This window comes from Hyperolius riggenbachi, chromosome 5 (assembly GCF_040937935.1).
Source record: "Hyperolius riggenbachi isolate aHypRig1 chromosome 5, aHypRig1.pri, whole genome shotgun sequence".
NCBI classification, from domain to species: domain Eukaryota; kingdom Metazoa; phylum Chordata; class Amphibia; order Anura; family Hyperoliidae; genus Hyperolius; species Hyperolius riggenbachi.
In genome coordinates, this window is record NC_090650.1 from 184,194,051 (window position 1) to 184,207,675 (window position 13,625).

A 13,625-nucleotide genomic window follows, 5' to 3' on the forward strand; every position below is an offset into this window, starting at 1 on the left:
CGGGCAGGAGCCGTTTTCATTGGTTCCTGGCCCTGTCATTCATGTAAGCCGCTCTCATTGGCTTACATGAAGTGACAGGGTCAGGAGCCAATGAAAGCGGCTCCTGACCGGCGCACAGCGCTCTGCCGTTATAGCGACGGCAGAGAGAGCAGCCTGCGGCGGGGACAGAGCGGCGTGTTCGTCGGGAGCGGCGGATCATTGCGGCGATTCGTCGGGAAGCGGCGATTTATGGGACCAGCACCCTCTGGTCCTTAACCCATTCAGGTTCCGTGGTTTTCACGTGAGAAATGTTCACCTCCCATTCATTAGCCTATAACTTTATCACTACTTATCACAATGAACTGATCTATATCTTGTTTTTTCCGCCACCAATTAGGCTTTCTTTGGGGGGTACATTTTGCTAAGAGCCACTTTACTGTAAACGCATTTTAACAGGAAGAATAAGAAAAACATGGAAAAATGCATTATTTCTCAGTTTTCATACATGCCTCCATAATTAAAACTCACGTATTGTATTTGCCCATATGTCCCGGGTATTACACCATTAAAATTATGTCCCTATCACAATGTATGGCGACAATATTTTATTTGGAAATAAAGGTGCATTTTTTCCATTTTGCATCTATCACTATTAACAAGTTTAAAATAAAAAAAAATAGAAATATTTCATCTTTACATTGATATTTAAAAAGTTTAGACCCTTAGGTAAATATTTTTATTGTAATGGTTTTGTTTTTTTTATAGTAAACATTTTATTTGGGTAGTTTTGGGAGGGTGGGAGGTAAACAATAGATTTATAATGTAAATGTGTGTTCATTTTAATTTATTTTTATTTTCAGTTGTAGTATTACTTTTTGGCCACAAGATCGCGGCCATGAGTTTGTTTACATGACGTCACTCTAAGCGTAACACACGCTTAGAGTGACGCATCGGGGAGGGAACGGCCAGAAAAGGCGCAGCTTCCGAGAGAAGCTGTCGCTTTTTCAGCGGGGGAGAGGAATCAGTGATCGGGCACCATAGCCCGATACATCGATTCCCTGACTACCGAATCCGCGGCCTGGAGTGCGCGTGCACGCGCGCGATCGGCCGCGGGAGCGCGCGGTAGTGCACATGGTTCCTGGACGTAGGTAGTTTCTACCTTTCCTGTTGGACCTCATGGTTCCGCAGGCCACAGTACGAACTTCAAAAAGGTATTTGAATAGTGGCACACTTGTATAGAAATTATTCTGGTATATGTGGCACTCTTGATTTAAAGAGAAACTCCAACCAAGAATTTAACTTTATCCCAATCAGTAGCTGATACCCCCTTTTACATGAGAAATCTATTGCTTTTCACAAACAGACCATCAGGCGGCGCTGTATGACTGATATTGTGGTGAAACCCCTCCCACAAGAAGCTCTGAGGACCGCAGTACTTTTGACAGTTTGCCACAATGTAACAAGGTTCACAGACAGGAAATAGCTGTTTATAGCTGTCTCCAACAGCCAAAACAGCTAGCAGCAGCTACATAACCTGCCCACAGTAAAAATGTCACCATGTAATAAATGCCAGAATGTAAATCGGGGAGACTAAAGATTTTACAATGAGCAAACACTGACTAAATCATTTATACATAATTATTGTAAAAATGAATCACTTTTTTTATTACATTATTTTCACTGGAGTTCCTCTTTAATAAGGAGCTCATGAGGTCAACAATTCTCCCATTAATGCCTATGTATGCTGTCACCCTTCAGGCTGTAGCAGGCTGTCCTTCCCCTCGTATATGGGAAATGCATGTGTGCAGCTTGTGCCGCTTTTGCATAATTTGTAAATTTTCACACTGCACTTAACTTTCTTGCTGGGTACATATTGTTTAAATACCAGTCTACCACTTAAAGCGGTTTAAAACCCTGACATAAAATTCAATAAAAACATGTTATCCTACTTTTCATATGCCATACGGTTATCATATTTGCATTTGTGCATAAGTATTATTATTCATTTATAAGTTATAGGTTCCCAAAAGTACAGTTTTTTGCTTTGTGAGCTGACTTTGCATTTTATTAATAACTGGTTTTATTCATTCAGTCAGGCAGACAAGCTTTCACTCTCTCTCTGTGTCCACCAGCTTCTGCACAGTCATAGAATGTGTCACATTCCACACTTGATTTAGTAAACACAAGATTACATTGTTTAACATTTGGATCAGCTCTATTGGCAGGGGAGCTTCTAAAGCCTGTGATTAACCCTTTGAATGATGTTCTAGTAAAAAATGCTGGTTGGATATAACATGCTGTGAATAGTCTATTAGAGCAAAGAAGAAATTCTGGGTTATATTCCGCTTTAAAGGCATTAGGAATTCGTCAACCACAATTTCAAGCCCAGGAACATTCATTTCTTTAAATTTGGCATTGAGGTGCATTAAGAGTGGCCATAGTTTAAAAAGGCTGGGTTGTGTGACCTTAGATTTTGTGAATTATCATTAACCACTTCACCACTGAGGGGTTTTACCCCTTGAACACCAGAGCAATTTTCACCTTTCAGCGCTCCTTCCATTCATTCGTCTATAACTTTATTATTACTTATCGCAATGAAATGAACTATATCTTGTTTTTTTCGCCACCAATTAGGCTTTCTTTAGGTGGGACATTATGCCAAGAATTATTTTATTCTAAATGTGTTTTAATGGGAAAATTATTATTTTTCAGTTTTCGGCCATTATAGTTTTTAAATAAAGCATGCTACTGTAATTAAAACCCATGAAATGTATTTGCCCATTTGTCCCGGTTATAAAACCGTTTAAATTATGTCCCTATCACAATGTTTGGCGACAATATTTTATTTGGAAATAAAGGTGCATTTTTTCAGTTTTGCATCCATCCCTAATTACAAGCCCGCAGTTTATAAAGTAACAGTGTTATACACTCTTGACATAAATATTTAAAAAGTTCAGTCCCTAAGGTAACTATTTATGTTGGGGTTTTTTTATTGTATTTTTTTTTTTATTATTACAAAAAAAAATTGGGGAGTGTGGGAGGTAATGAGTTAATTTATTGTGTAAATGTAATGTTTGTATATGTAAAATGCTTTAGGGTGTAGTTATACTATTTGGCCACAAGATGGCCAAAGTGTGTTTGTTTACATGCGACCTGTAAGCGTCCGGAAGGACGCTTACAGGAAGCAGTAGGAGGCTGAGAAGATCACAATGATCGCGCTGTTTCTAATAGAAGCAGCGGATCATTGCGGGGGCTTAGATCAACTAACGGGAATGGGTTTTCCCGTTCATTGATCTCCGGGCGAGCGGGCGGCGGCGCGCACGAGCGGCGGGTGTGCGCGCATGAGCGGCGGGAGCGCGGACAGTGGCGGTAGCGCGGAAGGTACGGATTTCTCCGTCCCTGTTTTTTTGGGAGAAATTCGTACCGCGGGGGGTTAAGTGGTTAAAGTGCAAACAGTGCAAACAGTTCATGAGCATTTTGTTTGGTGACTGTGTCATGCTTTCCAAATACGGAGGGATGTAGTGGGTAGGATTTTTACTCCAGTATATCTGGAACTCTGGTTTCAATATCAGGCCCATGTTGAAAGTCAACCCTAGGAAAACCTTGAGCACATTTGTTGGCATCCATTTAGTAGCATAAAATGATTGTGGATTAAAATTGTGTGGCATTTATGTTGGTCTGCTCAATGAACTCCAGCAAAGTTTCAGGAACAGAGCTGGAAAAAAATCAATTGGCGTCATGTTCCCTGTGTCTGCCATGATTTCACTAGTTGCGGTAAAGGGAGGGCTATGGGTTTCTTTCATGTTTGAAAGTGACCACTGGGGGTGACTGATGTAATATGGTACCTCCTGTCTCTGAGGAATCCTGCCTGCCGACTACCAGGCCTCTGAGCAACCTGGCTACCACCACTCTTTTTCTGTCTCTCTTTCACTGTATGATTCAGTGATACGAGTCCCCAGGGAGAAAAGCGCTATAAAAATATTATTATTGTTATTATTATTATACGAGATGGCACCCTACTGTCAACTCTGACTTGTTTATTTATTGTATTTATAAAGCCAACATATTATGCAGCGCCGGACATTAGTTAAGGTTACAGACAATATTTAGAGGTGACTTACAGCAATAAGACAATATAGGAATACAAGCAAACCAGATCAAGTAGCACAGTATGAGTGCACGGTAATGCTTAGTCAGTCACTGGATGGGAGCATGGAGATTAGGCAAGTTGAGTTCACTCAAGTTCATTCAGATCCATAGGATGGGTGTACGGTAATGGAGGTGTGTGAACAGGTAGGAGAGACAAGGAAGAGGACCCTGCGGAAGGCTTAACCATGTAACGGCATTCTGGGAAAGTTCACTAGCGCCGTCTTGTGGCCAAAAAGTAAAATTACACATACAGGCACATACAAGCATACACAATATGAAAAAAATTAATAACTGAAACTTCCAACCAACCCCCCCCCCCCCCAAAAAAAAAACACATGTAAAAAAAAAATCAGTTTAAGAAAACTACAAAAATAGTTGCCTTAGAGACTAATCTTTTTTAATCTATATTTTATGAGGGAAAATTACTTTTACTTTACTACATAGGGGCTTGTAATTATGGACTGGCCAAAAAAAAAAAGCTGAAAAATAACACCTATACTTCCAAATAAAATATTGTCGCCTTACATTGTGATGGGGACATAATTTAAATAGTTTAATAATCGGAACAACTGGGCAAATAAAATGTGTTGGGATTATCCACAGGAGAACGTTTAATTTTAAAACTATAATGGCCGAAAACTGGGAAATAATTTTTTCCATTATTTTCTTATTTTTCCCGTTAAAAGGCATGTAGAATAAAAAAAAAAAAAAAAAAATTCAAAATGTACTACCCACAGAAGGCCTAATTGGTGGTGAAAAAAAACGAGGTATAGATCATTTTGTTGTGATAAGTAGTAATAAAGGTATTAGGGAATAAAAGGGAGGAACACTGACAGGTGAAAATTGCTCTGGTCCGTTACAAACCAATCACAGTTCAAGTCCTTGGAGAGAGATTTAGGTTTAAACTTATAAAACGCTGTAACGCTAAGCCGATAAATGCCACATTTGCGCTGATAACAGATTAATATTCCTCAGATTATGATAATTCCTATGACATCAGACTTGATTAGGGTAGAGGGTCCAGTTCCTGAGAAGTTGAATAACTTGGTTGTAGCGTACCCCTTGCCCCTCAAGACTGGTATCAAAAAGTTCAGCAAGACACTACAAACCCAATGATACCGCTCTCATAACTATCCTATTTACGGTATTCCGTAAATAGGCAAAAAATCATATACAGCATTCATCTACTCTCTGCTGCTGACGGAGTCAGGCCGCCTGGCCTCCTGCTGTGAGGGACGCCCCCTTTGCTGGGATCACCAAATGGTGGAAGCAATTGACACCTATCTGTGGTTCTGCCAGAGTGCAGAACCTTTGTTCTCAGGTAATTAAAAATAAACACTAGCCTCTTGAACACAAGAGTTTGTTCCTGGTTCATTAGCAAATCAACAGAGTCTTCCTGCACCTAAGTTAATGCTATTTCTCTGCTGAGAGAAGGAGAGACCCCAGGCTTGACTGCCTGGTCCATAGGCATACGATTGAGATCTGGCAACGCAACGACAATCGGTGCAGCAAACTGATTGCGATTGCGTTCTCTTTTCTCACGCCTGTTCCGTGACACAAGCCATATATATTTTTCCCCTAAAGAACCTTGAAATAATTTCTATAGCATGATGCCACTTGTGCATTCATGCCAACCCTCTTTCTTCCATAGAGTAGAGAACCCTGCTTGACAGTTGCTAACAATGTGTAAATAGCCTAAAGGTGCCCAAACAGTTGTTCGATGTCGCTGGCAGATTTGACCTGTATAATTAAATCCACCAGAGATTGATGCTGCATTGTGGCTTCTCAATCATAATTTCAATTGATTTCAATCAACGTTATCCAAGGGTGCTCAGTGGTAGAGACGTTTGATTTTAGGATGACTGATGGCCCTAATGGACACTCTGCTGGGCTACCCCATTTAAAATATGCTCCCACAGGTTGTTCAGTCTTGCAGCAGAGTGTAAGCTCAACTATCTGCTGGTGCACTTCCCTTGTGTCCTTTCTTCATCACCGCCAGGGCACCTGCATGTGGTCACGTATGTGCCCCTGGATCACAGGGTACAGGTGTCCCAGTGGCGATGGAGAGATGACACAGTAGGAGGCGTGCCAGTGGATAGGTAAGTGTGTGCCCCACTGCAACGATCTGCACAGACTGGTGGCCCAGCAGGCGGAGGCGGCTCCACAGATTTCCAATATACTTCAGTGTGAAATTTATTGGAAATCTGTATACGGTGTTGGGCAGTGATAGATCCCTCTCTGAGCAGCTTTTGGTTAAAAAGGGTTTTATTTTATGGTTTAATCTGGTGGTTATTGAGAAGTGTATGGGCACATTTAATCATACAAGCCCCTTCCTGTCAAGAAAACTTGAAGTGGCTTTATCTTCCAGTCAGTCACATCTGCACAGAACTTTCAGAACGGAGCAGTTGAAAAGGGTGCAGGTGGCCTCCAGTTTAGTCACTCTTTGCCACCTTCAGACCTTAATGGTCATAATTTTGGCCCATTGTTTTGGTTGACAACTTGTTTTTGTTATTACTTTACATATAAGAGAAATGGCATAATCTGTTTTCATACCTTTAATTATAAAATACAGTCACTCATAAAACTTTGTTAAAGCGGGATTGTCACCATAAAACTCAAATTTCAACAGCAACTGATCTGAGTGTATTAAATGATACAGCTGCTAATCCTGCATTCAAAACTTTCAAATCTTTTTATGCTGTCATGGTTTGGAGTGATCACATACCTTAGGAGCACTGGCCCTTTAAAAAGCACAAAATACCTTTAGAGTGGAGATTCTAGTAGAAATGGTAGTTTGCTTTTTCAATATTCTTTGCATTACAGTTTTCACTTTTTTCCTTGTTTTTCAGCCCATCGATCTTAGCAAGTGCAATGTAATTATCCATGTTTTTCACTTAAATGATGAAGGTCCCATTGCAGAAAGTTTGGAAGAAGACAATGAGGACCTTGTGGCAGCTAACCATTGGATTTTGCCTGCTGGTAAGAAACATTAGAATTTACAAAGCATTTTCACATTTGAAATCCTTTTCATCATCATTATTATTATTGATTTATGAAGTGCCAACATGTTATGTGGTGCTGTACAGAGTAAGAGACAAACCTGGGTACACAAAATACAGAGGAGACGAGGCAGAGAGAAGGAGTGCTCCACAATGTGGCAGCGTTTTTGTTTGTAAACAAGCACTATAAAAATACACTTACTGTGTGTAGGTTAATCACTAAAGTACCAGCGGTCTCTGCCCCCTTAACCTCCCTGGCGGTGCATTTCTTTCTGTAATTATGAGTCAAAAGAGGTAAAAAAAAAATTCAAGAATTTTAGGCCTCCAATTCTTTGGATAAAAGTTTTATGAACATTCACATTTTGTACTTTTTGTATCAATAAAGTTGTATAGCTTTCTGCTACATTTTGATGTGCCATTATATTTTCTGGAATCTTTGTCCTCTTAATAACTAAATATAGTATGACGGGTGTGGTGGATCACTCCGTTAAGGATATTGTATTTTTGATCCTTTTTCTTAAAAGGCGCAATCCCAAATATACACTGATAGATATATAGCGGGCAGGGACTAACCTTTCTATCAATTAATCAACTCTTGTACCCTTTTGTCAAATCTAGTGTGGTGATGTAGCGGGCAGGGCCTACCCTATCATCAACTCTTGGCATGGGATACCCATCAAATTTAGAGAACTCATTTAATTTCTGGAAGTCATTGCAGAATCGCAGAGTCCCGTTTGGTACCAATATAATTGGGCTTGACCATTCACTCTGCGATTCTTCAATGACATCCAACTCTAACATTCTTTTTATCTCCGCTGAAACGGCTTTTCTACAGGCTTCTAGAATACGGTAAAGTTTTACAAAAACCTTTACCCTGGGTTCAGTGACAATGTCATGTTCTATTAGATCTGTGTGCCCAGGCAACACAGAAAATGTTTTCCGGTTTCTCTGGAGGAACTCCTTTGTTTGTTGAGACCTGGAAAGGGTGGGCGCTATTTTTACACAATTCGCATTGACCTCGGATTTTACACTCATGCTCACCATGGCAGACACTGACTCTCTCTCTCTCCATGGTTTCAACAGATTGACGTGGTAAATCTGGTAAAGTTTTTGCCTCCCAGGATGGTGGACCTTATAGTTTACATCCCTAACCTTTTCAGCTATTTCATATGGACCCTACCACTTTACCCAGAATTTGCTCTCCACGGTTGGTATCAGCACCACCACTCTATCCCCAAGCCAGAACTCTCTTACCTGGGCTGACCGATTATATACCCTACTTTGTGCTCCTTGTGCACATAGGAGATGTTCTTTAACCAGAGGCATTACCCTAGAAATCCATTCCTGTAACTGGGTCACATGATCAACAACACTTGTGGGGGCTGGTCTCACGTTCCGTCTCTTTTACCAGATCAAGCAGTCCCTGAGGTGTCTGTCCATACACTAACTCAAATGGTGAGAACCCTTTGGAGGACTTCTGAATGGCAAACAATGCATCGAGAAGCAGACAATCCCAGTCCTTTCCATCCTGTTGTACCACCTTCTTAAGCATCATTTTTTAAGTTTTATTGAACCACTCTACCAGACAGAAGTTCTCAACTGCTTGATTTGAAACAATCTGCATGGATTGGTCATCACTTTTGACATAAATGGAGTACCTTGATCCATAAGGATCTCCTTGGGAAAACCTGTCCTGCTAAACATATTAAACAACTCAAAGGCATTTGCCTTGGACAAGGTTTTTCTCAAGGGAACTGCTTCCGGGTAGCGGGTGGCGTAGTCTAGTATCCCCAGGATAATTTGATGCCCCCTGGCAGACTTTACCAGTGGTCCCACTATATCCATGGCAATACAGTCAAACGGAACCTCAATTATAGGTAGGGGCTCCAAAGGGCTACGGAAATGTGACACGGGGGCAGTTAACTAGCATTGTGGGACAGGAAGCACAATACCTCTTGATCCCTGCTTTCAGCCCTGGCCAGTAAAATCGGTCAGTCATGCGTGCCTTAGTTTTCTCAGCCCCCAAATGGCCCTCTAACGCCTAATTGTGTGCCAGATCTAACACCATGCGCCTGCATAGTTGGGGTACTAGCAGTTGTTAAACAACCTCCTCATGACACTTGATAACCTGACATAATAAGTCTAGATTAATTGCAAAATGGGGAAACCGGTCCTCAGCTCCAAAGACCTGAGATCTAACATTCATAAAAGTAGGATCCGGCGTCTGAGCAGTGCCTAAATGTACCCTTGATACATTAAGATCAGAATCAACCTCATTTGTGAATGTTTCCCTGTTATCTTCCCCAAGCATGACTCGTAATGGGGAACATTCCATCTTTTCAAGAAAACCTGAATGATCGGTGACATTTTCTTCTACAGATACAATGCTCATTTTTATATTTTCAGGGACACTCTGACCTGACGGCTGCTTGCCAGCCTCATCTTGTAAGGGTACCAGAACATTGTCATTCCACAAGACAACCCCTCCCTTACACTTTTCCACAGTTCCCAAAACATTGGAAAGTCATGTCCCAAAATGACCTGGCAGACCAAGTTTCTTTTGACTCCGACTGTGTGGGTGATTGTTCTGTAGCAGGTGGTGATGGAGACTGGCACCATTGAGTAGACTCTAGTGTCTCTATGGATGAAAACCACCCTGAGAGGTTTCCCTGCAGTTCTGCTATTACTCCAGCTAACCTCTGCTATTACTCCAGCTTGCACCAGGGTTACCATACTGCTAGAATCCAGCAAAGCCATGGCAGGGGCTTCATTCACATAGACCAGGCACTCAAAACACTCCTGGACATCTCCAGGAGAAGCAATGCAGACCTTCTGGCCAAAGAAGTACACTCTTCGTGATAATCCAAATTGCATTGGTTACTCCTGTAGTGGGCATTGAGCCCTAGTGTGGACCCAGGCGGTACACCGCCAGCATTAAATAGTATCTCTCATCTGCAGGATAACAGCTGCTGGTTGCAGCTCCCGAAGGGTCAGTGTAGACACATCACTGGATTTTCCAGTGCTAGTTCCAGGGTTCTGCAAAGTCAACCTTCCAGACAGGGAAGATCTTGCACTCCGATTTGCATCTAGACCCCGACTGCCAGCTGAAGACAGTAGATCCTCCACGACTGTGTATCTCTCCACCAGCTCGATTAGCTCGTCAGTGGTTTTAGAGTCTCCATAACTGACCCACAGCTGCAGTTCACTCGGAAGTGACCGCAAGTACCGGTTGACCACAAACTGTTCCACCATCTGAGTACCCAGAAGTCTCTCAGGCTGCAACAACCTTGAAGCCAATTGTATAAGATTGTGCATTTGTGACCAAGGGGGAAGGTTAGGACGATACCTCCATCCAGGGGCGTTTCTAGGGTCCTTGGACATCGGGGGCACCTGTGGGCACCAGGTGGGGAGGTATATGTGCGCGCGCCGTGGCAAAAATGGGCGTGGCCATGAGGTGAGTGGGCGTGGCCATGGGTGGGGCCAAATGTACATGAACTTAGCAGCGGTGTAAGCTACAGATAATGGGCCTGCCCATCGAAATATTGGATGGAGCCCCCTGTACTTTATTTAGATAATTTACAATCAGTATAGGCATAGATCAAAGATGTATACGCACATACAATTTTGATTGGTCAATCACTGACCCCCAATTTTACCACCCCCGTGCAGTAAGTGGGCCAACAGACAATGAATTTTATGAACAGAGCTAAAATTGGCTAATCAAAATTGTATGCGTGTACCAGGCTTTACAGCTAATACTGTACATACTGAAAGTAGCTGGGATCAGCATACAATATAGCTGGTTTACAATCAGTAAAGGCACAGAGTCACCTTACACTGTACACACTGGAGGTAAATCAGCACACAGTGCAGGTACTAGAGAACAGCGTATACTGTACATACTGTAGGCAGCAGAATTCAGCACACTGCAGCTAGCGTGCCAAAAATATGAGGATCACGTTGTGCGGCGTGCTCATCGCACCGCACCGAAAAATGGGTGGGCCATGGACCAGAATATAGGTGTGGTAACGGGTGGAGACAAATTTACATGAACCTAGCAATGGTGGGACATTAGATTATGACAGTGGTGGCGAACCTTTTGGAGGTCGAGTGCCCAAACTGCAACCCAAAAGTCACTTATCTATCGCAAAGTGGCAACAGCAATTTAAACTAAATACTGTACAAACGTTTTAACTCATACATGAACATTATGGAAAATCCAAGTTGAAAATAAACTGTGAAGATAAACAATTTCATCCATCCTACTACTGAAAAATGTATTCAATTTTTTAGAACCTCCCAGTTTCATTTTCTGTTTTAAAAAGCTAAAAAAGTAGGTTTAATGCTATTGTCTCATATGATAAGGATTCAGCTTTTCCCATAGTCTCGCAGTTAGCAATCATGTGACCCCCAACAAGACAAATTCAGCAATCATGAGGCCCCCAACAAATCATAAGGCTCCCAACAAGACAAATTCAGCAGTCATGAGGCACATAAATAGACAGCATTTCACATAAATAGGCAGAATGCCCCCTTAATATGGTAGCCCCCCAAGTTAGGTAGTGAGTGACAGGGAACCCCAGGTTAGCTAGTGAGTGACAGGCGCCTCCAGTTAGGTAGTGAGTGACAGGGACTCCGATAGTGAGTGACAGGTAGCCCCTTTAGGCAGTGAGTGAGTGCCAGGGAGCCCCTTTAGGCAGTGAGTGAGTGCCAGGGAGGCCCTTTAGGTAGTGAGTGAGTGCCAGGGAGACCCTTTAGGCAGTGAGTGAGTGACAGGGAGCCCCTTTAGGTAGTGAGTGAGTGCCAGGGAGCCCCTTTAGGTAGTGAGTTAGTGCCAGGGAGCCCCTTTAGGTAGTGAGTGAGTGCCAGGGAGCCCCTTTAGGTAGTGAGTGAGTGCCAGGTATCCCCTTTAGGTAGTGAGTGAGTGCCAGGGAGCCCCTTTAGGTAGTGAGTGAGTGCCAGGGAGCCCCTTTAGGCAGTGAGTGAGTGCCAGGGAGCCCCTTTAGGTAGTGAGTGAGTGCCAGGGAGCCCCTTTAGGTAGTGAGTGAGTGCCAGGGAGCCCCTTTAGGCAGTGAATGAGTGCCAGGGAGCCCCTTTAGGCAGTGAGTGGGTGCCAGGGAGGCCCTTTAGGTAGTGAGTGAGTGACAGGGAGCCCCATTAGGCAGTGAGTGAGTGCCAGGGAGCCCCTTCAGGCAGTGAGTGAGTGCCAGGGAGGCCCTTTAGGTAGTGAGTGAGTGCCAGGGAGCCCCTTTAGGCAGTGAATGAGTGCCAGGGAGCCCCTTTAGGCAGTGAATGAGTGCCAGGGAGCCCCTTTAGGCAGTGAATGAGTGCCAGGGAGCCCCTTTAGGCAGTGAGTGGGTGCCAGGGAGCCCCTTTAGGCAGTGAGTAAGTGCCAGGGAGCCCCTTTAGGTAGTGAGTGAGTGCCAGGGAGCCCCTTTAGGTAGTGAGTGAGTGCCAGGGAGCCCCTTTAGGCAGTGAGTGCCAGGGAGCCCCTTTAGGCAGTGAGTGAGTGCCAGGGAGCCCCTTTAGGCAGTGAGTGAGTGCCAGGGAGCCCCTTTAGGCAGTGAGTGAGTGCCAGGGAGCCCCTTTAGGTAGTGAGTGAGTGCCAGGGAGCCCCTTTAGGTAGTGAGTCAGTGTCAGGGAGCCCCTTTAGGTAGTGAGTGAGTGCCAGGGAGCCCCTTTAGGTAGTGAGTGAGTGCCAGGGAGCCCCTTTAGGCAGTGAGTGAGTGCCAGGGAGCCCCTTCAGGCAGTGAGTGAGTGCCAGGGAGCCCCTTCAGGCAGTGAGTGAGTGCCAGGGAGCCCCTTCAGGCAGTGAGTGAGTGCCAGGGAGCCCCTTTAGGCAGTGAATGAGTGCCAGGGAGCCCCTTTAGGCAGGGAGTGGGTGCCAGGGAGGCCCTTTAGGTAGTGAGTGAGTGACAGAGAGCCCTTTAGGCAGTGAGTGAGTGCCAGGGAGCCCCTTCAGGCAGTGAGTGAGTGCCAGGGAGGCCCTTTAGGTAGTGAGTGAGTGCCAGGGATCCCCTTTAGGCAGTGAATGAGTGCCAGGGAGCCCCTTTAGGCAGTGAGTGGGTGCCAGGGAGGCCCTTTAGGTAGTGAGTGAGTGACAGGGAGCCCCTTTAGGTAGTGAGTGAGTGACAGGGAGGCCCTTTAGGCAGTGAGTGAGTGACAGGGAGGCCCTTTAGGTAGTGAGTGAGTGACAGGGAGCCCCTTTAGGTAGTGAGTGAGTGACAGGGAGGCCCTTTAGGCAGTGAGTGAGTGACAGGGAGGCCCTTTAGGTAGTGAGTGACGGAGCCCCTTTAGGTAGTGAGTGAGTGACAGGGAGCCCCTTTAGGCAGTGAGTGAGTGACAGGGAGCCCCTTTAGGCAGTGAGTGAGTGACAGGGAGCCGCTTTAGGTAGTGAGTGAGTGACAGGGAGGCCCTTTAGGTAGTGAGTGAGTGACAGGGAGCCCCTTTAGGTAGTGAGTGAATGACAGGGAGCCCCTTTAGGTAGTGAGTGAGTGC

General features: G+C 44.2%; 1 protein-coding gene across 8 annotated transcripts in view; it reads left to right on the forward strand.

Annotated features, from left to right (window-relative positions):
• The window catches only part of TRIP13 (thyroid hormone receptor interactor 13), a 303,085-nt gene that overhangs the window by 67,230 nt on the left and 222,230 nt on the right, over positions 1-13,625 (forward strand). For all 8 annotated transcript variants that reach the window (XM_068236476.1, XM_068236479.1, XM_068236480.1 and 5 more), the window contains one exon: positions 6,978-7,107. In XM_068236476.1, the coding sequence (XP_068092577.1) occupies positions 6,978-7,107 (130 nt within the window). The remainder of the gene's footprint in view (positions 1-6,977; positions 7,108-13,625) is intronic.